The sequence below is a fragment of the Barbatula barbatula genome (genome assembly GCF_947034865.1).
Source record: "Barbatula barbatula genome assembly, chromosome: 18".
Classification (NCBI taxonomy): Eukaryota; Metazoa; Chordata; class Actinopteri; order Cypriniformes; family Nemacheilidae; genus Barbatula; species Barbatula barbatula.
In genome coordinates, this window is record NC_136781.1 from 5,747,662 (window position 1) to 5,774,846 (window position 27,185).

At 38.6% G+C, this 27,185-nt stretch overlaps 1 protein-coding gene across 2 annotated transcripts in view; it reads right to left on the bottom strand.

The window, feature by feature from the left end:
- The window catches only part of atp8a1 (ATPase phospholipid transporting 8A1), a 99,576-nt gene that overhangs the window by 45,485 nt on the left and 26,906 nt on the right, over window positions 1–27,185 (bottom strand). The window contains exons 5-22 of one of the 2 annotated variants that reach the window (XM_079479927.1): window positions 26,784–26,829; window positions 26,612–26,652; window positions 25,307–25,380; window positions 22,255–22,324; window positions 22,006–22,133; window positions 20,448–20,559; window positions 19,949–20,114; window positions 15,618–15,745; window positions 15,176–15,253; window positions 14,960–15,048; window positions 6,681–6,753; window positions 5,210–5,315; window positions 4,449–4,531; window positions 2,784–2,833; window positions 2,506–2,575; window positions 1,887–1,971; window positions 1,238–1,377; window positions 27–165 (exon numbers count right to left, since the gene is read on the bottom strand). In XM_079479927.1, the coding sequence (XP_079336053.1) occupies window positions 27–165; window positions 1,238–1,377; window positions 1,887–1,971; window positions 2,506–2,575; window positions 2,784–2,833; window positions 4,449–4,531; window positions 5,210–5,315; window positions 6,681–6,753; window positions 14,960–15,048; window positions 15,176–15,253; window positions 15,618–15,745; window positions 19,949–20,114; window positions 20,448–20,559; window positions 22,006–22,133; window positions 22,255–22,324; window positions 25,307–25,380; window positions 26,612–26,652; window positions 26,784–26,829 (1,678 nt within the window). Of the gene's footprint in view, window positions 1–26; window positions 166–1,237; window positions 1,378–1,886; window positions 1,972–2,505; window positions 2,576–2,783; window positions 2,834–4,448; window positions 4,532–5,209; window positions 5,316–6,680; window positions 6,754–14,959; window positions 15,049–15,175; window positions 15,254–15,617; window positions 15,746–19,948; window positions 20,115–20,447; window positions 20,560–22,005; window positions 22,134–22,254; window positions 22,325–24,552; window positions 25,258–25,306; window positions 25,381–26,611; window positions 26,653–26,783; window positions 26,830–27,185 lie in introns of those variants that run through there. The other variant, XM_079479928.1, reaches the window with a different exon arrangement.

Consider the following 27,185-nt stretch of genomic DNA (forward strand, 5'->3'; position numbering starts at 1 on the left):
CACTGTCTTTTCTGATCTACACTCACCTATGTTGATGGCGGTCTCCTGTTTGTCCCCGGTGAGGATCCAGATCTTAATGTCAGCTTTCATAAGGGTCTCAATGGTTTCTGGGACTTTATCTTGCAGTTTGTCTTCAATGGCTGTGGCCCCAAGCAGCTGCAGGTTCTGTGCAGAGAAATAACACTTAAGAAAAAACACTTAATCTATAAAATACTAAATATCAGTAAAACAACAGAATAAAATGCTAAATAAATCAAATATGTGGTTGCAATTTTGGTTTGTTAGAAGAAAAAGCTATACGAGTTATTTTATCCACTAACATAACTCTGCTACTAACATAACTTCATTCCAGTAGCAGAATTATCGAATTAAACATGTCACAATGCCAAGAGGACACGTGAACTGCACAACAACAATAACTGCTCCCTTCAGGGATTGTTCCATGTCAAAAGACACTCATTCAGTGTTTTTAAAAAAAAAAGTTCAAATCATTTGGACATTTGTATGGTTATACATTCCATCGTCCATTTCATCTTTAAAATGGATACTTGAATAATATAAATAACGGACACTGAATTCTTTTGGAAACATATCGCATGTTTTCTACACAAATAATCAAATCATTATTTAAAATTCAGAAATATAATGACATTTTCAAGCTTTTTCTACGTACTACTCCATAAATGTAGTTTTAGCTTTGAAGGGAAATATGTCTCGCCCTAGTACAAGATTGTGAAATAAAGTGCCACATCTTCCACCTGCTGGTGGAAAGGTGCTATTACACCTGTCAAACCAGAGGCTATTTATGTGAAATGATTGATAAGGTTTATTTTTTAAGACTTTGGCAGCTTTGTGTCAGCCGGTGATTAATGATGGTCATGTTTGACCAAAATGTCTAGCTCTACATTTTACACAGCTACACTTCTCATGGGTTGTGCCAGATCATTAATACTTCTCAGGTGCCATGGGTGCAAAGTATACCCAGCCTGTTTGTCTAGAAAATTGTTCTGGGACCTGGCAAACTAGACCAACCGAAGAAAGGAATGCTGAATAACCGTCCTTCAAATTTCCCTGGAGTGATGTTGTCCTTCTTTGCACTTGCTTCTTACATTACAGTGTAGTACTCTTTATGAGGGCGAGTTTAGATTTTAAGTCAAATTCAGGTGAACTTAGTGGATGCTTTGCACCTACAGTTACTGTTCTCTTCCACATACAACAGCAAAGGATACAATCTTACCTTTTCAATAAGTTCATAGCTCTCCTCCATCTTGAGGGCTCTGTTTTGAAGAGATGTTGAAGCACGATGGTAAATTTCCAGCCACTGCTGGTAAGACGATTCGGATATGTCCGCCACAGCAAAACACAGTGTGCGCAGGCCTAAACAGAAACAGAATTCATAAGCTTTTCTTCAAACATGCTAATTTCAATATCTTCTCTTCCTCAAAAATCCTTTTATAATCCCCCCAAAAAGCTGTTTTTAGACGTTAGGTGGATTTAAGGTGGATCATTTCCTCTCAGCACGAATTATTCATACAGAATGTTAAAAGGCAAAGAGCTATTGATTGCTTGAGGTATACACTAGGATCTATTTATATTTGTTTTGTTCCCAAGCTTCCACCAGGGGGCAGTAAATGCATGAGCTTCTGAAGTTGGATTTCCCGACATTCATACTGCAGTACGCTGGTTCATTCAAGCACACACCAGTTCATGCCAGCCTCTCATGAAAATTCATCCTTCATTGATCAAGTTAAACAGTGCGACTATGAGAGGATCTGGCAACCGTTAATCTAACCCTACCCTGATTTGATTTGCTTGTATGTGCGGAACGGACCAACATTTGATTATGAACAAATGGATCGCAGACAGTAGACCTGTTTGCGTCTCACCTTCTGTGGCAAACTGTTCCAGGTGTTTCAGGGTAATGTCCTTGTATCTTGAACTGTCAGCTAATCGCTCATAGATCACCGTGTCCTGGGACGCAAAAAGGGATGTTATTCTTCTGCTCTGCATATTGTGTGCTCCGTAACAAAAGCACAGCAAGAAGAGATTGATAACATATGTCGGACTAATTCTTTATTTCCCGTATGAACACATTCATTTATAACATTGTAACATTACAGACGGTTTTGATGCATTACAGAACAGCTCACAGGTTTTTTTAGATGGGAGGAACACATTACCTTCCCATCGTTCTCCAGCCTCTTATAATGTGCGTTTTAAACACGCACAGAACAACACCTTTTCAAAACGTGACATGAAAAGAGCACGCTTAGGCAGCGTGTACATTGTTCAAAAATACTAATACCAAGTTATATTAAAAGCGCACTAGTCAAACGACCAGAAGCTTTATTATTACTTCATTCAATTTCAAAAGATATCTAAATACAGCAGACAAGACGGGTGTGGCTCTGTGCATGTTGTTGTCCGAATTCTCATTGAGAGCCGCAGCTTTGGCAGCGAATGTCTGACGGCTCTCTGTTTCCATAGCGACAGACAGATACTCACGGCTCCTTTGCAATAAAGGCGGATCTTTCCTGATGGAGTACGCATGATGACTGACATCCTCTTTCTGGGACTGTTGGGATGAACAGAAAACAACACCATCAATTTTACCATCACAGTACAACGTTACACCATCATCCCTATGAGGAAAGAGTAAGAGAACACTTTCACTATGGTTATTTTTTATCTCTAGTAGAAAGAATGAATGGGCAGAGCTGAACAACTGAAAACAAGAATAGAAATGAACACGAGGAAATCCTGCTAGTGCTATAACAATTTACCTTGTGAATTCCAAAACGTGCAGCAATTCGTATTTCTCCTCTTCTCCGAACTGTAAGACACGGAGAAATGTTGTTTTGTAGTTATTCTGCTGAAATCTTTGCAAATGACTGGGCAATACATGATGTACAGTATGTGAAGCATATTTAAATTGAACTGATTTTAAAGGGACAGTTCACCCAAAAATTCTGTCATCATTTACTCACCCTCAGGTTGTCCCCATTGACTCCCATAAGTATTCATTTTCCCTACTATGGCAGTAAATGGGACATGAGATCTGTTAGGTTACTGACATTCTTTCAAATATCTTGCTTTGTGTTTAGCAGAACAAAGAACTGTATACAGGCTTGGAACAATCAGAGGGGGAATAAATGATGACACCATTTTTATTTTTTGGGTGAACTATCCCTTTAAGAGAAAATGTCATCTTTGCTCACGAGCCCTTTAATTCTCCATATATTAGTTTTTAGGTCAATTATCACAGGCACAAGTAAAACATTTAATCTATTTAAATATCAGAATACATGACAACATTTGCCTGATCATCAATTCCTAAAGGTTTTCATCTTCAGATATGACCTAAGGGCAAGAGCAGGGGGGAAGTGTTCAGAAACCTGTTTGAAAATCATTATCTTTGCAATTCTATCCAAAGCTTTTCTAGACCAACTTATTGAAGCAAGCGAGTTTAATTATGATGTGGATGTTGTGAAGTCTTGCACTGAAAGGCCCAAATTAGAGTGTTATAAGATGGGGAGAGCAAGATTCAGCCTCCTTCCCTCTTGCTGCCATCAGATTAACCAATTACAGCTGCAATGTGTGACTTCTCGCTCCCAGGCCTTTAAAAACAGCAGTGCTTTCTGTGCCACTAATTCAATTCTCACTAATCTTGGCTCAGTGAGGTTCTATTAAGAGCCGTGTACAGATATCCGAAGCACATCGACTGCATTTCTCACCATCCCTTCCAGTGCTGCAAAAATTCTCGCTTTTGTCTTTGCAACTTTAAAGAGCGAGACACGGAGAGACACTTTGTTGCGTCTGCAACTGTAACACTTCATCACTTGTTCTCTAGTGTTGCTCTTTTGAGACGTTGTGCGTCTTCTGATGCATTTCCTGCGGCTGTGTTTCAGTTAGACTTTTTGCCTACACCACTGCAAAAGGAATATTTTGGATGAACTGCGGAAAACTCAGTTCTTCAACTCAAGCTTAGGGTGGTAATAGCGGCTTGTTTGACCAACAGCAAACTTGGAGAACATTTGATAAAACCTGTTCGAATGCATTCCACCTTTTTGCAATTGATTTACACATTTTACCTGTAGAAACCGTTTTTTGTAATAAATGGTGATCCCGTTAAAAAAGAGTAGGTATGAAGAAAGTTCAGACGAGTAGAGATCATTAAAACAGTTATTCATTTCAGACCAAACAAATGTTTGGTATTCATTGACTCAAGGTACAGTAAATAATGCAGTTACTGCAGGTCTGCAATGGCTTCCTCAGAATCATACATTATAATAAAGAAATAATGGATCTGTTGAGGTGGGACTGCTTCGTACAAATTGCCTGTAATAGTTCTCCAGAGTGTAACGTGTGAGTGAATTATGCAGCATGACAGTCGGTGAGTCATGTTCCCAAAGCAACTCATCATCTATTCCCATGATGTCTCTACTCACCGACTCCACAATAACACAGTCTGGAGTTCTCCCTGAGAACACAAAGCCCAGGTTTTGTGCTGCCCGCACCAGAGCTCCTTCATCTGATGAACAAAAAAGCAAAAGGTTAGGACATGGGATGGTTAAGTTGCATTGCAAAACCTTCGAGATTTATATTTACAAGACTCATTTACATTACAGGTCATTACACTAGACTAGCCTTCCATTCATCTTTGCGGCTCTGACAGAAAATTAAAAAGGGTCACGTAACTTGTCTCGGTGAGCCTCAAAGGCAGCCATAAGTTCTTATAAATGCTAAAAAGATCAATTATGCATGACCACAAGTTGTCAAATAGAAACCGGTCGAGAAAGTGCACCGGCATGAACTCATCTGTTTCTCTGCTTTTATCTGCCATTAACATATGATCTATCTTGTGAGACAACAGGATTAAACGCGTCAGATGCTTTTGGTCTAAGCTCGATTTGATGTCTGATATGGCTTATAAATCTAAACAGGAAATTAAAGACCCACTGAAATGCCTTGAAATGCGCAGCTTTGTTCGATCACGTAATTTCTACTGAAACAGGAAGTTAGGGAGGGATATATTGAATGGCCTTTCCCCCCATTTTAAATTGCCAAAATGTAAAAATTTACCTCATGGCCTACAATGTGAATAAAACCTAAAGTGCATAATAAGTGCAGTCGTAAAAATCTTTGTTGCCTGGAGTGATAGAAATATTAGTATTTTCTAAATGCAAATATTGTCATGTTTGAAGCCGACCTGGAGATGCAGCCTGGTAGGTGATCCTGCCATCCGTGCGTTCGGGTACGGCTGTGTGACAGATAGCCATCATGGTCATAAACTCCATAATGACAGGAGCGGTGGGCTATAGAGAAACAAGAGAGAAAGGAAAAATATGAAGAAAATGCACTAGTTTAAGGGGCTTGGAACAACAAAGGTTGTGTTTTTCTTGAGGTGGCAATGAGACTGGCACTAATTCACAGCAAGTGTGTTCAAAATTGGGCACAGAATTAAAACAAAAGCAATCGTATTTACAGGTGATGAATAAAACCGAAATTATGAGTGCAGGTGTGCCGTGACTCCTTTCTTTCCAAAAATCTACTGAAACAAAAACCGGAGCAACATAACAAGTGAATGTCAGACTCATGATATTGTTCATTTATTATTTCAGTCAGCATTGTTCTAAGCCTTTTGAGGATGATTGCAGTCTTCTTAAGTTTCTACATCCTCGCGTCTCTTTTTGATGAAGCTCTCCTGCGAGAGAACAAAACATTCTGGAGAGGAGAAATCAAAAGCCCTTTGAATGGATGCGCACAAAAGCGAGAGAAGCTCAGGTGGCCGTGAGGACCTCTCTAACTTCAGTCACTCAGGTGACCCTGCATTCAAAATGATGAAAATGATCTTAATATATTTTGAAATATACTGTATTATAGTTGCACTGTATTAGTTTTGTAGTTGGTGTATCTGATTGAGATTTGCATTATACATTCAATTTAATACATTAAATGTTTTTATTATATATACAGCCATGGAAAAATTAAGAGACCACTCCAAATGTTCATTTAAGCATCAGCATTTCTAGATGTATTGTTGCCATTCCAGTCCAGTGTCTGTTAAATTTCAACAAAATTAAAACTGTGAAAGACTGAGAGCATGACAAGACACATAAAAACTGCTGGTTTGTGAGGTTATCAACATTTTTTGTACAAATATTACTGTTGTATTGCTTTAACGTGAATATGAACATCTTTGCTTTGGCGGAAGTCTGAGAAAATACTGAGCGTCTTTTTTATCTTTATTTTGACCCGTTTCTCCAGTTTTCATTTTCTGCAAATAAATGCAAATAGAAACAATATTTTTAGTAGTTTAACAGAAGGAAAAAAAGATCAACTTATCTAAACACGTATATAAATAGTAAATTTATTCCAAAAAGAATTTGTAAATGGCTCTTAATTTTTTCCTCTGCTGTAATTTCACTAATGTAAAATTCATTATATACATGGTAAACAGTAACACAGAAAAACACTGACAGAAGGCCTAATGTAGCTTTGTTAACTATTCTGAGCACATTTCATAAATAGGCCAGGTGTGCAGCATATAGAGATGATGTGAGCAGTACCCCAGCCGTGAGGAGAAACAGGAGGTGTGAGTGTGTGGATATCAGGGCTGTGTGTATATTTCTGGCTGGCTGGGCATGACTGAGCAGCTGTGAGGCCATTACAGTACTTACATGATTGCTTTGGAGGTTTTCCAATAAGCTGGGGTCATTAAATCCAGTTTCCTCTGTGGATTGAGAGCTGTGACTGCGTACAGAGACAGACAGAGAGAAAGACAGATATAAAACGCTTTCATGTATACAGTAACATTGTAATAAAGAAGCCACGTTGGTCTTCCTTTTCTGAAAATCCATTTAATTGATAAAGTTTTAGTATTTATAAAGGAATTTAAACAATTGAGTAATTAAAAAATCATTTGACTTTGAATGTTTGTGTGTTTATGCCGTGCATAAACCACTGGGTGTGTGAGTGGGTTTATGAAGTGTAAAATGTCGGTTCTAGCAAGCCAGCACACAATCTACTTTCGAAAAGTCATTATGCAAACGCTCGAATGCATAAATACATCCAAAATACTCGAGAAACATGTCAAATATTAAATAATGTCTGGCAAATGAATCATCATCAGTTATTTGACAGTAAGCAATCTTTACATTAGCAAGCTGCATTTTAGTAACACTGTGCCAACCCACTTCATTATAAGAATATGAATAAAACAATACTTTAAATTATTTTTGAATTCAAAATTTGTTTGCAAAAACAAAAAACTCAGTCTTCAAAGATGTTTTTGTAATTTTTTTATTGTGGTAGTTACTAGCTGTAATGTTTTTGTTATTATTACTTAATCAAAACATCCCAACTCCAGTTTGATTGATATTAATTGGAATGCACAATAAAAACATGATTTTTTTAACGTTATCTGTATATAGAGTTATAGATTTCTCTTCAATTGTACCATCTATATATTTTCTTAAAAAACAGCCCTGGCGCATCTGCTCCGATGTGATGCATCGAGTCTGGCCTCTCCACTTTGATTCACTTCAAGATCATAGAAGACATGACTGATCCTGGATTATTCATAAAATGTAAATGCAAAATACTGCTCCTAAACAATCTATTTCTAAAAATAATCAAAAAATCTTTTAAATATACATTCATACACAAAAAGAACACGAATATTAGTTTAAAATTGGGAAACTCGAATATAAAAGAAGCACAAGGAATAATTTTAAAGTTGTATATAATTATGCAAAAGAGCCACTGCCCCAGAAGCTATTTGCATAACATTAATAATAATTCCATCACATCCTGACCTTCGAACCCTAATCCCACTTTAACATGGTAATAAAGAGTACCTGTCAATCATGAAGCACAACCAAGCAGAGTAGATACAAACAACATGTGACCAGCCATTGACACTTTCGCCAATAGAGGTCCAATGCAGTGCACTGAATTTACACCCAATTCTATATTTCAGTAAAGGTAATATATACTGTGTGAGACATAATGGCTTTAAGGATCAATCTACAATAAATAAAACACTGTTAGAAGCAAATCTATACTATAGTCATTACAGACCTTCAATAGGTACATTGTGGCAACACAAGAAATTTGTGGCGTATTATTATTGACACCAAAATTTGACTTTTAAAGTAACAGGTAGGGTGGGTGATGGCATTGGGAGTTTGCTAAGCTTATGTTTGTAACAAAAATAGCAGTATTATAGATAGGGCTGGAGGATGAAAATCAAATCCATCACACCAATGGAAGAACATTACGAAGCGGCGCCGGCACCAACAGAATCTAATTTCCTGTCTCTTAGCACCTCGAACAGGGATACATGCAGACATGCTCTTCTCGCTCACACACAGACTTACTGTGATCCAACGCATTAAAATGCATTGGCCGAAGATTTTATTAGTCTGGATGTGCTATAAGCAGAAAACAAAGAGTCTTTGAAACACAACAAGCCACATATTATGCAACACGAAACTGATCATTTCCGTCATGCTGACAGAGCAAATGCTATGGTGGACATTCATGTAGAAACACAACGATACATCTCACATTACACTGTAATATAGGGAAAGATCCATATACATAGAGAAAGAAAGGCTACAGTAGCTTTTTCTGAAAACTGTAATAAAAATGCTAATCATTTAATTTTCCAAGGACCACTGAATTAATCATGAATGCAACATGCTAATGCTATGATGGATATTCATGTCACACGTCACTGTTTAAAATATCTCGTTGTAACACATAACACATGCAAAACGTATTATTTATTATTTAGTACATATTGCACAGCTTGCAGTACACTAGAATCCCCGTCCAAACACAGCCTCTTTTATTTGTGATCCAAAGCCCAGCCGGGCAACCGTCTCCATTGAAACAGACGGTAGTTATCGGACCTTGATGGCTCAATTTTGTCCATTCATCCCTGCAATCTGATGCAGTGTTGAATTATAGTAGTCTAATATTTATTATATCTAACATTCCACACGTTATATATACGTAAACACAATATTTCTCTTCTTCACATATCACATTGGTCAAAACAGAATATCCTGTTACAGCTCCACTGGGAGGCCTTGTGTATGTTTTTAAGAGTGATAAACAAAATAAACAGCAGAGGTGGAGGTGCAGAAGGCACATGTCAGAGTGTAGCTTACACAACTCCCTGAAGACACACAAACACAAAAACACACTTACATTGTTTCCCTACGTGTGGCTTTACCGCTCAAAATGAAGTTACATGCTCATACAAAGAGAGCGACTGCATGCATTTTCAGTGCATTAGTTAAGATGTTATATTCTGAAAAAGCCAGGCTAGGCAAATCGGACAATCTCAGGCAAATAGAATATTATTATGATTTATCATTTTAATATATTTTTGGACAAATGCTGTTTATAATAAAAAAATACTTTGGTTTATAAGACACAGTTTATCTGATAAAGCAGGGCTCCAGACTGCGACTAATTGTTTTTTTGAGACAGCGCAGGCCTTTTTTACAAGTTCTTGTGCATGTGGTACCTGCAAATTCAGAATTTCTTCTAGTTTTTATTTCGAGTAAGACGAGTAACACAAGCCCACCATCAGTGCAGGCCATGTGTGATAGTCAACTGCGCAGGACATTGATGTATCCTGCTGTGGCAGACGCGCACAATCCACGTCGTAATTTACAAGTTTACACACACAACGTGAGCACACACAACGATTTGATATATGAGACATTTAAAAATAAAACGACGTTCAGAAGACGTCATTTCTCTGTGCATTTCTTGAGACAGCGCTGGATCATTTCAAATCCAAGAATGAACGACCGGCGAATTCTCTTGTTAAAAGGACCCTTGGTTATAGAGCGATGTATGGCTTAATATATGAACAATGGCATTGACTTTATAATTGTGAAATAAAAAACTGTGTTACTGTCACAGTATTCATAAACTTAAAAATATATTTAACTTGGTTTTAACGTGATGTCAAATCGTTGCAACCTAAACCTGTTCTCTTTCGTAACAGCGAAGCACACACGTTTTCCATATTTAACATTAAAATATGACACGTGGAACATAAGATCAGATATATAGAAGAACGCGTTCAGTATCACTAAGCATCTGTTCAAGGTAAGTGTGCATTATATCATAGCTTTAAACTACCACCTTTAAGACATTTAGGACATCAGCAGAAATGATATGGGTTATTAATACGCATGTTTGTATTGTTTCTGACAAACAATATTAAAATGTATGAAATAGCGTCTTTATTTTCTTTATTATTTTAGCATTATTTATATATTATCCTACAGAACCTTATATTTACTGAGGAACTGGTTAGTGTGTCTGTGTTTGGCTGCCTAGCTGTGTGTGCAACCAGTTTACTTAAAAGTGTACTTAATATACAACAAAATCATTGTAAGAACGTAACAACACTTGACCTTTCATTTTGCTTTAATGTGTAATACTGTACACAAATAAATGTATACTTTTCGACAAGCAGAATTTCTGTTGGTTCAAATGAATTCAGATTACAGTCTCTCTATTTAGCACCATTCAATAACAAAGCTTCTCTACAGACTCTGCCTCTTTTGAAATAAACAGAACCAAATCTGTCATGATTCTGCCGCATCATGTCATGTTGCCTTGGTCTAGTGGCAGGATCATGACAGAACCTCATGTTTGACGTGGAGGGAGGCGACTATTGTTTATTTGGCTTGCCATATGCTCTCTCCGGTCTCGTCTCTGTTCCCATCGTCTCGTTTCCTTGTTATTGATTCATGCCCTACACCTGTCCCCCCTCTTGATTTGGTCCTTTATTTAATGCCCTTGTGTCTTCTTGGTTCATTGTGGTTGTTGGGTGAGGTCCCATCCCTAGTTTAGTTTAGTTTAGTTAAACTAGTTTAAGTGTAGTTAGTATTAGTCCTGTGTTATTGTTTCCCTCTGTTTTGTTTTGTTACCCCCCCTCGTGGGTGTTTGTTTTGTATTATTTATTAAAGTCTTCTGTTAACCCTTTCCCCGCTGTCTGCACTTTGGTCCTCTGTCCGTGTCTCACCCCCGTGATCATGACACAAATCTGCTGTCATCAAGTAACTTATTTTGCAGTCACAGTAATGCATTTATTTTGCGGGGAAAATGTGAATAATTGCATTGCAGGCTGATTTAAGGTGTGCCCCTAAATCCTAAAATTTTCAGTCAGTGGCAACAGTGCCCCCTAGGAATAAAGTTAGTCTGGAGCCCTACAAAGGTAATAAAGGTAGATTTGACTACTGACATCAGCTGATTTTAGTTCAGAAAAATACACACAAATACAACCAAGAATAAAAGGTCAAACTACATAAAAACAATATAAAAGATGAGTCTTAAATTGAATTCACATTTCACATCCATCTCAGTCTTCATACCAGATTTGGATGACACTGTGCTGCCACTAAACACAACCCCATCACAAGCAAAGGGTTCCAACCACATCTCTCACAAGGCGTCACGACAATAACATGTCACAGACGCAAAAACAAAGCAAAACATCCAACAGTGTTGGTCCTTACCAGTCCTCCTCTGCAAAACTACCATCCTCAACTTCAGCTGCATGACTGTAGGGTGAAGTAAAGAGAGTTACAAAACAGAACAGAACAGAAGGGACCATGTTTACTCTGCGTGTCTGCCATTACAGTGGGAAGCAATTTTTGGATATGTTTGGACCAAATGGACCTGTTTTCGTGTTGATATAAGATAAACTTGAATTTGTAAATGAAATAATAGGTCATTGGAAATAGGTTTAGACGTATTTGTTTAAAAGGCAAACAAGTTGAGGAAACATGGGTGAGGGAAGATTTTAGAAAAGAAAGCTTGTAAAATAGCTCAACTGCTGATCTACAAGAAACAACCATCCAGTCAATAAACATGAATGGGATGAAAAGTAAATGCCCTCCCAGATCAGGACTCTTAATACTTTCATATATGAAATCTGCATATGATACCTGCTGTGTATTCATGGAAATTATCCAGCAATTTAAAAGAATGAAACAAAGTGACAGTTCTGATACATTGATGTGAGGTACAGTTGTGTACTGAAGATGACAATTCTCAATGTCAAAGTGTCATGTGTACAAAAAATCCAACGTATTAACATAGTAAAAACTAAGTAGTAATATTAGAGCCACAAAAGTGTACATGCGCAGTAATGTTTATTTATGTTGTTGCTTTGAAACCATCTATACCATGATACATAAATATGGCACCCATTCAGTAACTATAAAAACAAAAAGCAGGTTCACTGGCCATACACATACTGTATCTACTATTAGCCGCAGGGGAAGAGAACTTTAATACACCGAAAGAGAAAAGAACTGCACTTCAGCAGGGTGAAGTGCATTTATACTAATATAGGCCAACACATGTCCTGCAGGTATGACTACCTCTTCAGCATCCAAACAAAACAGACTTCTGCAGATGGGCATATTTGGTCTTTTAAAACAAACGCTTTAAAAACAACAAAGGCCAGTCAAATTACACCCGTTGGGTTGTAAGTGAACAAAAGAGCTTAGAAATGAGCAGCAAATGCAGAGAGAATAAGAGCAACCTTGTTGTACAGGAGACATTTGCTAGTATAGTCCAGACACTTCAAAGCACTCTCACATATATTTGTTGAAAAAAGATGATGTGATCTTGGATGGCAAGACTGGCAGATAATTCAGTCAAGGGTTGAGGTGCCAAAGTAGACACATGGCCAAACACATTTTTAAGGTCCAGAGTATTAAATTTAGCGCCATCTAGCGATATCAACCAACCGCTCACTCCCCCCTCCCTTTCAAAGCACTATGGTGGCTGACAAAGAACTTAGATGATGTCATGTTTTTGCTTCTTTGCCGAAGGAGATAACGTATTTACAAAACACCCAATAGAGCAGTTTATCCATTTAGGGCTACTGTAGAAACACCAATGGTGAATTCCATGCAAGGGGACCCGCTGTGTATGTAGATAGAAATAGCTTGCTCTAAGGTTATAAAAACATAATGTTATGTAAGGTCTTTAAACACATCTGAAGACATGGTTGTGTGTATAATATTGTCAAAAGTACCTTCAATCTCCCCATAAAAATATCTAAGAAAACGATGAGCATTAAGCAAACAGAAAGAGACATGGCTTCACAACAACAAATCTGCCAAAAACCATCCAGAATTTTCCACCACCAGGTATGTCCAATTTATAAGTGCCGAAGGCTAAGGATGGATATAAAAAGCTCTGAAACTTGTCATCAAGTCTGTATGAGAGAGCACCCGAGCCACATCTCATCAAATTAATTAACATCTTCACCCGAAGGGATTTTCCTCATTCATTACTGTTCAACTTCATAAGTTGGGCATGGTAACACAAGTGAAGGGAGAACAGAGACACAGGGGGGTTGATCACCCCCTCGTGAGGATTTCAAACTTCTCTTAAAGAGACAGCATACAGTGTAGAGACTGAGACTAAAAGCATGTTGTTGTTTTCTCAGTCAAATCAAAGTCAAACACCCAAGCTCTATTTCTCATCAAACCCTCTTGTATAAAATGTCCTACTTACACATATAAGTGTGTGGGCTGCAGAGGAGGAATGCGGCATCAAACGAGACCAAGTTCATTTGAAGCAGATAAAAGACAGCATCCATATTCATGAGACAGCCCAGTTCTCCAGCCTCAAAAACACTCAGATTTAAAAAGGTACTGCGCTGAATGCAACAAATGATAAGCAGTGGGATATCCTTCCTCTATGAAGAAAGCGATGCTTTGGATGTCATAAAAGTAATCTCATTCTACTTTATGAGAAGGGCGGCAGGAAAGATGCTGAATGGCTCTGTCATGGCAACTGACTTTTTGAATTTGTGACAAGGAATCTTTTGTGTAGGGTGTATGACTTGTAATCTCAAACTAAACATTTTAATTAAATCAAAAACATATTCAATTTTTAAATGCTGGAACATCAAATCTTTGGTTGGTGGTCTTATGTTTCTGATGTTTGATTTATGAAACTGTAGTGAGGTAGACGGGACGAGAGCCGGGATCCTCTCGTATCACAGAGGACCGTCAGTGAGAGAGGACCAGGCCTGGCTTTTAGTTATGGTTTGTGTGTGTTGCCGGCAGTCGGCAGTGAGAGGGCTGACTATTTACGTTTTTATTTATTAATTAAAAGTTGTTTTCCTTCCTTTTATTGAACTGTGTTACAGAAACATTTCTATATTTCATGACATGGTACAAATCTGTACCCCACTGGATCCATCTTGGGGCCTCCCAGTTTAAGAACCAGTGCTTAAGGTCCATCTCTGATCCTACAATAGGTTTGCATGAAGCATGAATGTGAATATTTGGTTGTATTTCGTGATGGGTGGCATATCTTTGATGAGAGCTCGAGTTCTGCAACTAGACATCCAATATGCTCGGTTTCGCGACCCTGGCGTGACCTCGTCTGTACAATTCAGCTTGTCTTTTGAAAATGCCTACTATAAACGTCACCATTAACGTGGTGTAAAAGACTGAAGATCTGAAGAGAGAGAGATAAGCACCCGTATGGAAGAGCACTATGCCATCTTACTTCGCATCTGCCACATGGTGATAAAATCACACATGCACTGCACATAAAATCCGACCGACAAACATTAACCATTGTGAAATGCAAAACTTTGTTTCAAAACACACAGCCAAGAAAAACGCCCAAGAAAAATAGGCAATTCAGAAGCAGCGCTCCTATCTGTGCGTGAATAAAGGATGTCTCAGTGAGCAAATCTGTAAGTCTCTGTCTTTTATTTATAGAATGGCTCTGACTGTGCAGGGAGGCAGCGAGGCAGCTGCTAACGGGAGAGCTGAGGATAAGACAGCTAGAGCCAGATGTACACTCTGCTCATTATAAGGCAATGCAGTGTGTGTGTGTGTGTGTGTGTGTGTGTGTGTGTGTGTGTGTGTGTGAAGCACAGCCTTACCCATAGGCCACCCCTGCAATGGTGCACTTCTTAAACTGCATGACGTTGCAGGTCAGGGTGCCCGTCTTGTCTGAAAAGATGTACTTCACCTGGTATCAGGAACGAGAGTAAACACAATAGCTTAAAGCTACAATCCGTAACCTTTTTTGGAAACAAACATTTATTCACAAACTAAATATGAATGTTTTTATTGCTGTAGCTGAAGACTTGAAATACCTGTCCCAGCTCTTCATTCAGGTTCGACGTCCGGGCCTGAGCTGGCGTATTGGTGACTTCATACATCATGTCAGTGTCCTAAAATACATCAGACAGTCACCAGACAGATATCACAACCTATTTTCTTATTGCTATACTTCTCCATCTTAACTCCAAAACATGACCACTTGAAGCTACCAAGAATGTCAAGTCTTGGTATTCTTTGGCAATCTAAAAAGTGAAAAAAATCTACAATCTACAAATCTTTGGAAATCTACATCTCAAAGTGTGCTGTAAGCTCCCTACCCCAAATCCAATTTTATCATCTTCAAATGGGTTATTTTAATAAAGCCCCACTTTCTTTCTGACTGTGAAGTTTTCCAGGAGCAGCCCTGGAGGTTTGGGCAGCCTGCATTTCAAAGACAGTAGATTCATCACGGCAGTCAACGGGCCTGCAACTCACCCAGTTGATGAAGAAAGCTTGGACGAACTTTATAACCTCCAGAGTCACCAGAAGACTGATGGGAATCAGGTTGTTGAAGAGGATGATGAAGGTGAGAAAATTCAGGCCGAAGTTAGCCGCTCCACCATCTGGAAAGAGGAGAGGGGAAAGGAATAGGAAAGAAAGCTTCTAAGGCGACACGGTATAAATATAATGACATGTGGTGGTCTGAGGGTGGGGTTGATGGAAAGACAATAATGGCACAAGCTCATTTTGTCCAATATGCAACATTTCCACAAGGTTCCACAAGTGTGTGAACGTTGTGCAAACTTTATCATCGGAGGGAATAGAACCTTTACATGGACACTGAGTTCTCCAATTATGTACTTATTGAATTTGTTATTTCAAGCTCAAGTCTTTGACTTCATAGCAGCAGCCTTGGCAACATGTGCAAGATTCCAAGCAACGCATTTTCCCACAATGCACTGGGGTGGAGGATCATGATTTCAAGTTTAACACACCAAATTTTTCACAAAGACAGAGGCAGACAGAGAAATTAAAAGTGTTATAATAACAAGACCACAGACACAAGACAAGTAGCTCACACATAGACATAAGGTCAACATGAAACTGCTTTCGCAACCCATTTACTTTCATGTGACATGCGTCCAAGTAAAAAAGGACAAATTTTGAAAATAGACGCACACTATCACATTAATGTTGAACGACAATAAAATACTCAAATTAAACAGTATTGTATCCGTTCAGGTGTAATATCTGGATGAAAGATTACAAACACACACAATCAACGAATCTGAAATATGCGTTAAGAAAGTAAATTGGGTTGGATTGATTGGATATCATGTTGACTTGAAGCATGAATAAAAAGCTTTACCTGGGTGGTCCGCAGAATGCAATAATGCAACAAAGCTCTTTCTGAGCAGTTAGGAAGGAGACTTTTCCTATACAATAACACAGAACTAAAAAGACTGGGCAGTCATAGAGACGACTGCTATTGGCTCATGGAGAGAGGAAGAAGATTTGGCTAGCGGTGGGAAGGAAAACAATCAGTTTGGATGTTTCAATGTAAAGGAGGGAGATTCAGTCCAAAGCACATCATATGGAGCCAGACTGAGAGAGGTGACATTTGGAAATATTAAAAAAGGTAATTCGGAAGAAATGTATTGATTTAACTGCTCAATACACTTTAGTGTCTAATACAAACATATTCTGTAATACTACAGACATTGACAGGCATTTTCTTACTGGAAGGTACAATTTTACAGAAAAGGAAATGATAACCAACCCATTCTGAGAATAGCTGTACACACTATACAAATAATACTACAGAATAAAGCGGGTATCACTACGAGTTACAGTAGCGGAGCCCAGTGACATCAGGGCAGCAAGGAGCTTCACCATGTCAGCACACGTCAGCTTTTATGCTGTAAAAACCTGCTACCTGTTATTTCACGGTCAGGAGCTCAACACTGGTGACTGTAGGTGGCTTGAAAAAATTATTGCAAATCTTCCAGAGAACCATCTGCACAGAGCCACGTGTGGCATTGGATACGTGATGGGACAGAAGCCACAGTAAAATATCACAGGAGTTCAAAGTCAAATGAATTATTTATGATATATAATTACTGGTCTGCACGACGTGCCGTATGATCAGGTTAATGAGTGAATGGTGTGGATTTGTTGCCCTCAGTGTACGCCTGGTTTTGTGCCTCTGTATAAAATCTATGATGTTCCGATCCATCATGAGCAGTGGATACATTTCAACTATATAGTTAGAGTCAGGATTCGACTGTACTCAAGTTGAATTGACTCATTTGGTTGTGTTTCCAGTTTGGGAGCGTGTGATCACAAAAATGTTTAACTGTTTGGTAGGAAATGTGCAACTAAGAAAAAAAAGGATCACTTTTTGATCAAAAGAAAAATAACAGCATAAAAAATAAGTGTAAGCAAAAATTTCAGAATTGTCAAGTTTGGGGGAATTACAACATTAAACTACAGATATTGAAGTGTTTAAACTGGATAGTTCACCCCAAAATTCTGTCATCGTTTGCTCACCCTCTTGTCATTTTAAACCTGTATCACATACTCTCTTCTGCAAAACACAAAAGAAGATAACACAGTGTAAAAAAGTTTTGGTTCACCTGACCTTTTTATAGTTCTTGCACAGTTCTGTGGTCCTAATCATTGTGGTAATTATTTTTTCATGTAGCATCAATGTTTTCGTGTATATTTAGCTCAATCCCATTTTGAGCTTATATCATTAAGTACTGCATATTTGTTCAGTATATTGCAAATAAACTAAATTTTTACATATTTTAAAAATAATTTTTCCAATTGTCACAAAATTCAAGATATGTCTGTGGCACAGGGAAGGTGGGATGAAGCGATGATGGGTGACTACGTCTGGAACTTCATGAGGACAGTATTAGTCATAAAGGACAAAAACGATGTACGCTTCTGACGTTTTGGACCACTTTTTAGTAACTTATGTTAAAGAGCTCCGTGTTATGCCAGTAACTTGTAATTTCTGCGTTTGAGTAATAATACAGAAATGTATCAATGTGATTTTCTTATTCAGCGTGTTAAGCTTAATAAAGAAACAATAAAACTTACGGCGAAATGCAACTTTAAAAAAAAAATGTTACAATGTGTAAACGATCAACGTCAGTACCCATTCACATGCATTGCTTTTGTGTCCATACAACAGAAGTCAATAGGTACGGTCATTGTTCGATCATCACCCTTTTCAAAATATCTCCTTTTGTGTTGAAAATAAGACGTTCAGGTTTGAAATGACAAGATGGTGAATTTGTTTCCTTACATTTTTGGGTGAACTATCCCAAGCAATTCCACGTAAACAACAAATGAATGTCACCTCTCTCATTTACGGTTCCACTCAGAGGAAGAATAAAAGCACAGCAGACCGAGTCTTCCACCTTCATGGAGTAATCAATTTCATGATGAATACCTGCTTTATGACCTCACCGTTCCCTTACATGGAGCACAACGTCAACAGCATTTCCTGGAGGTGAGCAATTGGACATTGAATCTACAATCCATGTTTGTCCTCTGCGTCTTTAAAGACGATCTTTCCATGAACTCGTAGCAAACAGGGAACCGTGCAGGCCATAAAACAAGCTGGGATAAATTCGGAAACCAACATGCCCCTCCTACTAAAATCAAGAATAATGGTGGTGGTGACACGTTAATCAATTTGCAAGTGGCTCCCGGCACAAATCTAATAGATTCTCACCTTTCATATTGTACATTGGTGTGTGGGAATTTTTTTGTGTATTGCAATCCACTGCAATGCCTTAGACATTTGTTCACCTGTTTAATTACTGTTCATTAAAATAAAATGAATGCTAGTTTTAATATCTTATCCGTCTAAACAGTAAACCTATTAACACGGATTTCCTCATCTCCTCCAGAGCAGTTTTTTCCGCCCCGTCTGTCAGCACCGATAAAACAAATACAGCAAAACGAGGAGGAAAAGGAAGTGGAGGAAAGGGGGGCATTTAGAAAATGTCACGATTCGGCCTCCAGGCTTTTTTGCTTCTATGTTAAGATAAGAACATAAAATTCCTCCTCGGAAAGGGCCTTCTGGCTAACTCGCCCATGAGTCTGCCTGCCTGTGCATCTGGGGCTTACTGTCGTACCTCATTTACGAGACACGAGCGAAAGGGCACTAAGGCGGCCGAAGCTGGAGCTTGTGAAGTGTTTAACGTGTCACCCAAACACAGGAAGGGGGAGGCACGTTTTTGACATCAGGCATTAATAGGGTCTACACAGTGTAGATCTGAAGGGGAAAAACCTATCATTGGGTTCCCGCCGTGTGTGTGTGTGTGCGGTCCTCTGCAATTACCCTCTCAAAGTAGGGAAACCTTATAAGTAGCTTCGGTAGCTTAGCAAAAGCTGAGCTTCGGTTAGGGGTTAGTAAGGAGGGGCCATTCACAGATGGTCAAGGGTTTTAAATGGTTGTTACCTGGAGCTGTTAAGAAAATGACAACAACATAGAAACAAAAAAACACAAACCAAACAGAATGTTAGAAAGGAAGCTGATAACAAAACGAACGAAAACAAAAGTACAGCAGCATCTGTGATATTCAACCATTTATACATTCACGTGTCTATGCGTATTAGAACTAAAAGCGAAAGGCTTTCCTTTCCCTTTTCATTGACAAATATTCACATGTGCAATGCATATTTGTTTACATAGAGGGAAGACGAAAATTACTGACATTAACAAAGGTGATAAAAAAAAATGAATAAGCACACATAGACGCGCAAGCCGTCTAGCATGACAGGAAGAAGAGGGGTGTGGTTCTTACAGTTGAGGTCCATGTACCAGGCGTCGTTGCCATACTGGTATTTCCAAATGGTCTGGCCGATGGAGCACACCAGCGAGATGGCCAACAGACAGCCGAAAAGAACAAGGATCTGAAAGTTTGTGATGCGCTCCACGTTGGACAGCTTTAGAGGAGGGCGGGTGGAGTTCTGAAGGAAACAGATCTGATTAAGGACTTGATGACATTCACATACTGCAGGCAATAAAGTTGTGGTTGGATGTGGATTGAGTGTAAAACTAAATTGTGTTGCATGTGCTTATTAACATCATGGCTACAACAACTTTTTGTTCTTTAACCATTTTCACATGTAGATGCTATACTTGTCTCATGACCAACGTGGAGAATACAATTATAAAGAACTCATTGGGTAGACACACCTAAATAAGAGCCTTGTAGACTGAATGTGAGAAGTGAATGTGCACAAGTCCTGATGCTGGATTTCAAGTTTGACCATAGGGTTCGGTAGAAAAACGCATCTCACCTGCATGAGTTTGGTATCATGGCCTGTATAAACCACAATACCATGAATCCACTGTGTGTTCCTGAGCTGAGCTCCTCTCAACAAAATCTGATCTGGACCCAGTGGTACAGTGCTAAGTAAAAAACAAACAAACATGATAAGAATAACAAATCAGTTATTTCTAGTTGAATAAACTATGACAGAATTTGCCTTTTTGGGCAAACTATTTAAACATATTCATTCCCCAAACCACAACTGGTCAAGCGTACAGACCAAATTCTATCAAACTACTATCTACCAACAGCCCAAGCTCATGCCAGGGTTGGGCATGGTTTAGTCTGCATAAGGCCTGTGGTATACTTCTTTTTTTGACGTGTGCGCAAGCGTACGCGTATACTTCCTTCAAATAATAGGCGTTCACACAAAGCGGGCTAGAATGATACGACAATACGCTTAGCAACAGACACCCAATCAAAAACTGAACAGCGCTTACCTCATTTCACAAGCTGTGCACAGTCACAGAAACTCAGAGTGCTATGAAAACAATAGTTTTAGGTTTTTTCGCTTTACGTCTTAGGAGGCTTTAAACAGCCAAAAAGGATTTGTGAGGCGTCGGAACAACAAGGTATATACAATAAAGGGGTGAGCGCCCTCTTGAGGGGGACACTATATCGCAGTTGACATCAGAGGACACAGATCTGCTTCTGTGCTGCACACGTTCCTAAGTCCAAATGCATGAAATCACAGATACAGTACAGATAAGTATATTTGTGGATTGTATATATGCATAAGGATGAGTGCATTTGTAAATAGAGTGCGTGTGGATTGCTGTGTATGTGTGGATCTCTCGCGTGCATTTGTGAATTACAGTGTGTGAATGTGGATTTTACGTGAATTTTGGGGAGTTTTTGATACGGTTTTCACCCCATATTACACTCCTCAATTGAACTGTCTAACAAAGTCAAGTTAAATCAGACACTTCACAGTTTCAACCACTTCTTTCCTCAAGACAAATTTCGCCTTCAAACTTTTTCAGTCTTACTGTTTGTTCACACCAGACGCAAATTAAGCGTTAAGCGCGAGTGATTTACATGTTAAGTAAATGCAAAGACGTGATATACATTCTGCGGTGCGATTCTGCAGCGCGAATTACAAGTTGCGTATTGAACGTTTTACGGGCATAACGCGTGATCCGCGCGGATCGTGCGAGTTTGAAACATTTTTACTTTGGCAGAAATTTGCGCCGCCTTAACCAATCAGGAGATGTTAGTGACGTGATTGTGACGTAGTGAGCGGATGCAGAAATACAAAACAACAATGGATTTTGTACCATTTGTACCCTGTTTGTTTTGCGCAAAGAGACTGGAGCCGCCTAGCAGAAGCCCCTTCCATGACGAGAATTTGCGTCTGTTGTGAAGTGAATTTCAAGCATGAATGAAGTGAATTTCACGTGCGAATGAAAAGAATTTCATGCGCGAATGAAGCGAGTAAACTCAAAAATGTTCAAGCGTACAACTACGCACGAACAGTGCGATTTACCGCGTTTGGTGTGAACGCTCTATTACACTAGCTCTCTCACCTGTGTCCATCCGGGCGAATATTTCCCACAAACTCATACAGGTGTCTGTTGGGACTCTCACATTCCATCCGTCCAGACAGACGCATCAAACTGTCAATGTCTTTAATGTCAGCGGTGATCTGTAGACCCTGAGTATGCAAAAACATTGTCTTACACAAAAGTAATGAGATGATAACATTTAATCGTATGAGTATCAATTACCTTGAAGAACCGCAGGTATGATAAGAAATAATCAATGTAAAATCTTACCTGTCTGATCTTTAGATTTGTCTCTCCGTCCAGATTTGAGGTTTCTATGTAGCACATTCCTTGAGGTTCACTAAGGTAAACAGCACAATTATGAGAATGGAAATTTCAATTTACAATAAAGGTATAGCAGGGGGTTGGCAGAACAATCTACATCTAAACATAGTTATGAAAACTGACAAAAAAGCAGATGGACAAAGCAACAAAAAAATAAAATCTGCATTTTAGGTCGACATGAAATGGGCAACCCATTTTACTTTCATAATGGTACCAAAAGTATATTATAAAAAATAATGTAGTGCTAAACCTGATTTGAGTTTGTTAAAACAAGTCACAGTAGATATTGGCTATTGGTTAACATCATCCAGCAAGTGACATCAATAAAAAGGACAAGGCACAGTTACAAGTTACAGTTACAAGACGACAAACTGTTTTTTCTTTGGAATATCAAGGCCCATTATATTGACAATACTACCAATAAAAGTCCATTAGAAAAGTAAATAGAGTAAATTTCATGTTGACTTTAATTTAATGCAACATCCTACTGTTAACATAGTCTTAGACTAAATAAACCACTCCAAGATTTCTTAGAAAGTAACACACATCATTTAGAATAAGACAAAACCAAACAGCAAAATGAAAGCCACTCAACGAAAGATGCCTTGTTGTGCTTAAACACTACAAAATTATTATTTTCAGTCAAGGCAACAGAGTGCACAGCACATGCTTCAAAAACAGCATCAAGCATCTCAGCTCTAATGGAACTTTCTTAGAGGGGTCATATGGTGCGAATATGTGTTTTTCTGTGTCTTTGGTGTGTTATAAGTTCCCCTTGCATGTATTAGACACGTAAAATGGTAAAGGATAAAGTGTCGGTACAAAATATGCATTCTATCTAAAAGCGAATGCTCACCCAGACCTGCATGAAACGCCTCGTGTAACCACACTCCCTCAAATCTACATCAGTTTGTGGAATGATTTGACTAAGACCGCCCAAATGTATACGCAAGTAAGGTGGGCGTACCTGTCAGTACAATTGCTTTGGAACCTGATGATCACAATCGCTACGCACTGGTTAACTGACCAATCATAGCAAACCTCGCTTTTCAGAGCGATGAGCTTTGTAAAAAATGTGTGCATTTAATAAAGGCGGGGCAAAGAAGAGATACAAACGTGCATGGTATGTGGACAGCATTTTTTAACCTTAAATCGTGTGTACACATTACATTGCTTAAATGAATGTTATCGTTTGTTTTAGATGTAATGCAGTGTCATATGACCCCTTTAAATCCATAATTTTACATGCAGCCAACCGACATCTTTGTTTATGGCTGTGCATTTTGCCGTTTCAATTTTTAGTGACACCCAACAAAGGAAAGATGGAGCACACCAGACAAATTATCTGAGAAGAGCAGAAGCAGGATACCGAGCACACAGGGCCTAAGCTGTTCCACAGTTATCCAATAATGAAAGTGAAATTAAGTTTCCAGCAGAGTGTTCCAGAGTTGAGAGCATTACACAAACGCCTCAACTTTAGTTGATACAAAGCATTTAGTCATGTCCACAACGTAATCCCTTCAAACATCTCAGATTCTCGTGTAGCAAGAGGATTACTAGAAAGGTTAATCACAATACTGTGCATTGTAATAATGCGGTGATATGACAGCATGCAGGTCCTGCTGAAGCCATGCATTGTGATAACAGCCGTGACATTTACAGTATTCAATGGGCCTTTCTCTCCATGAGCGTTAAAGAACGTTTTGTTTTTCTGTGTGACCTAAAGAATCTTCAGTAGTAAACAACACTGACGGCATCTAAAGTTACAGAAAGCAGCTGATCTGTATTTTCAGTTCAGGCCAGTTAACCCATTTTGACATGGCTTACAAAATATTGATTGATTAAAATATTTAAAATTATTTTGCTGAAGATTTTATTTTAAAATATCATTGCAAATTGACACAACATCTGTTATGTTTAAACGTAGAAACATATTTTGAGCTACTTGGTTACATTGTCTGTTTCATCAAGTATTTGGATATTTTTGAAAAAAAAACTGTAAACAAATACCAATATATCTCCCAAATACTAAATCAGAACTATTGAGATATATTTGAAGTCCTAACATCTAGAAATATCAGTCAGAGCACAGCGTTAAAACTAAAAATATATAGCTATGATGTAAATAGCAAACAAACAATCGGCAGGTTAAAAAAAGGAACTGAACTGAAATAACAATGTATTCAAATATTTTCCGCCTGTACATCGCCCCCCTCCCACATGCACACCGGAGGCGTTCCTGACCTGGAGGACAGAATGATGAGGTCGGCCGGGAGGTGATCTCCATTGGCTGCTCGAACTACCTCCCCTACCGACACCTTAATTTACCCAGCAGCCCCGGCGAGACGGGAATGAGTCGAGTGAAGTCAGGAGAAGGTTGTTGATCATGTGAGGTGGGAGGGTGGAGACGAGAGGAGGGAGAGGAAGGAAATGACGGAAGATGAGATGAACAGAAGAGGGCGAGCACACAGACCAAAACAGGGAGAGACACAAACACACACGTTTAATCATTACTGGGGAAAAAACACAATGCCACACCCCTCATCCACTCCTCAAAATCCATCTGAGCCAAACTGTAAACCAAATTAATCAATAGTAGGGGGAAAAATTTGGGGAATAAAATGAATCAATGATGCAAAAGCACAGAGGCATCCAAGCTTAATATCCTTAACTCAAACTTTGGTCAAATTGGTGCATGCCCAATGGATTTTGAAAGTGAAAAGGACCACAGATTCCTCTCATCAGTTTTTATCAGAACAAAGATCCTCAAAAGGAAGTGCTAATTCTGACATTTTGGCGATGGCTAAAACAGGTCTCCACATATTTTTGGCCATGTAGGAAATGCTACAAAATCCTTGCATTTCCTATAGACTCCACTCTACTTTATTGTCATTGATTTTATTTTAAGCATATGAATTATCACTTCCTTTGGGTGTTGAATGTGAGAGAGGAGCATAAGAACAGACAGGGACCCCATAGGTGGAGTTGACTCGTCTACCTGGATGAGAGGAGTATAGAATCTGCTGGTACATAATCTTTGCCATTTATTTTAACTATGTCTCCAACCATAACCTGTAAAACACAAACTAATTATCAATTTTAATGCAATGAATTGATTAACATTGCAATGAAGTGAGAGGAGCCCCTGGTAAGATCAGAGAAATAATATATTCATTGAGGACATCCATTTATATTTAATGTATTAACTATTTAATGTATTTTGGTCTGTATACAACCCTTTGAAACTTACATCAAAATTTGATCTATGTTGTTCTTTGTGAAATTCACAAATAAACAAGAATTTGCATTTGATTATCATATTAGTCGTGATTGGAGGAAGATGCTTCATAGTTATTCTGAATCTACATGGATAGAGACTTTATGATATGCATAAGCTGAAATGCACTTATATTTAGTGGCCTCCACAAGTCTGAGATACTATTGGTTGCTTCTATTTTGCATTTATTTTCATTTAAATACATTCTTAATTATCAATTACAAATTACTGTAACATAATCATATTGTTTCATTGAAAAAAATTATATAACTTTCATATTGAACACACAAAGAATGTGTATGAATTGCAGTATTTTTTCTGGTACAACTGCTTTGATGCTATATGTAAAAAGCGCTATAAAAATACAATTAAATACTTTGCAAGTACATGTTTGTACAAAACATCATCTCAGCATGATAACAGAATTTCTTGTGTGAATCAATTAAAGAAAATCAACTGTAGAAAAGGAGGAAACATAATCTAATATCACAAATGTAATGATGCTCAGATATAAAAAGGGTTCAAGCTGAGTTAGGTTGAGAAAGCATATTAGTGAGTCATCGCCATGACATCACATCCTGTTTTGCGAGGCAGTCAGGGCACAGGATAGCACGCTCTCACAGCTGTGTGTAAATGTAGCAAACAATAATGAGCGTCCAGTCATCTGGTAATTATATCTACAGCCATTTTCCTTATCTTTCACCTCATAATTACCAACCGTGTGATTCTGTTATTGTTATTAACTCTAACACATTTAAAGCTGCTCTTTCTCTGCCCGTATCAGGATCACTATGGCGACCGCAAGCAAGCGGTGGCCTGGTTGGATTCTATTTCTTCATTTGGACCTGAAGTGCAGAAAAACATCAAAGGCCTGCATCTGTTTTCCTATATCAAACCTGCTCTGATTTACACCAGACAGCATCCTTATGCGCAGACACATCTTTCACTCTTTCTAAGAATATGACTTGTTCTCATGTTGCAATCGCCGATGTCAATGAGTATAAGAAATACCATCTGCTGTTGTACCTTCTCCCAGTGTACAATCTCCCAAGCTCCGTTCCGTAATACTGAGAGAGAGAGAGAGAGAGAGAGAGAGAGAGAGAGAGAGAGAGAGAGAGAGAGAGAGAGAGAGAGATCATGGGTGACCACCAAAAGAAATCTGTGAGGGTACAGCAAGAAGATGTGAAAGATGTCTTACCTTGCGTCTTTTTCTTGTTGACGACATTGTCTGCTTTGTGACGTTTCTGGGGAAATAAAAAAACAAATGACATGAGACCGAATGAAAGAAACTATAAATAGCTCGATTCATAAGAGCTCGATTCACATATACATTTGTGCTTCCACTTCCGGCATTCTCCCATTACATCATCATCATAAAAAAACAAATGACATGAGACCGAATGAAAGAAACTATAAATAGCTCGATTCATAAGAGCTCGATTCACATATACATTTGTGCTACATTTTCCGGCATTCTCCCATTACATCATCATCTTCCTGGCTTTAGTTACATGAGACAGACCTTGAGGATGAGTAAATGATGACAGAATTTCATTTTGGGTGAATTATTGCTTCATATGTCCTTTGTGGTCCCAACAGC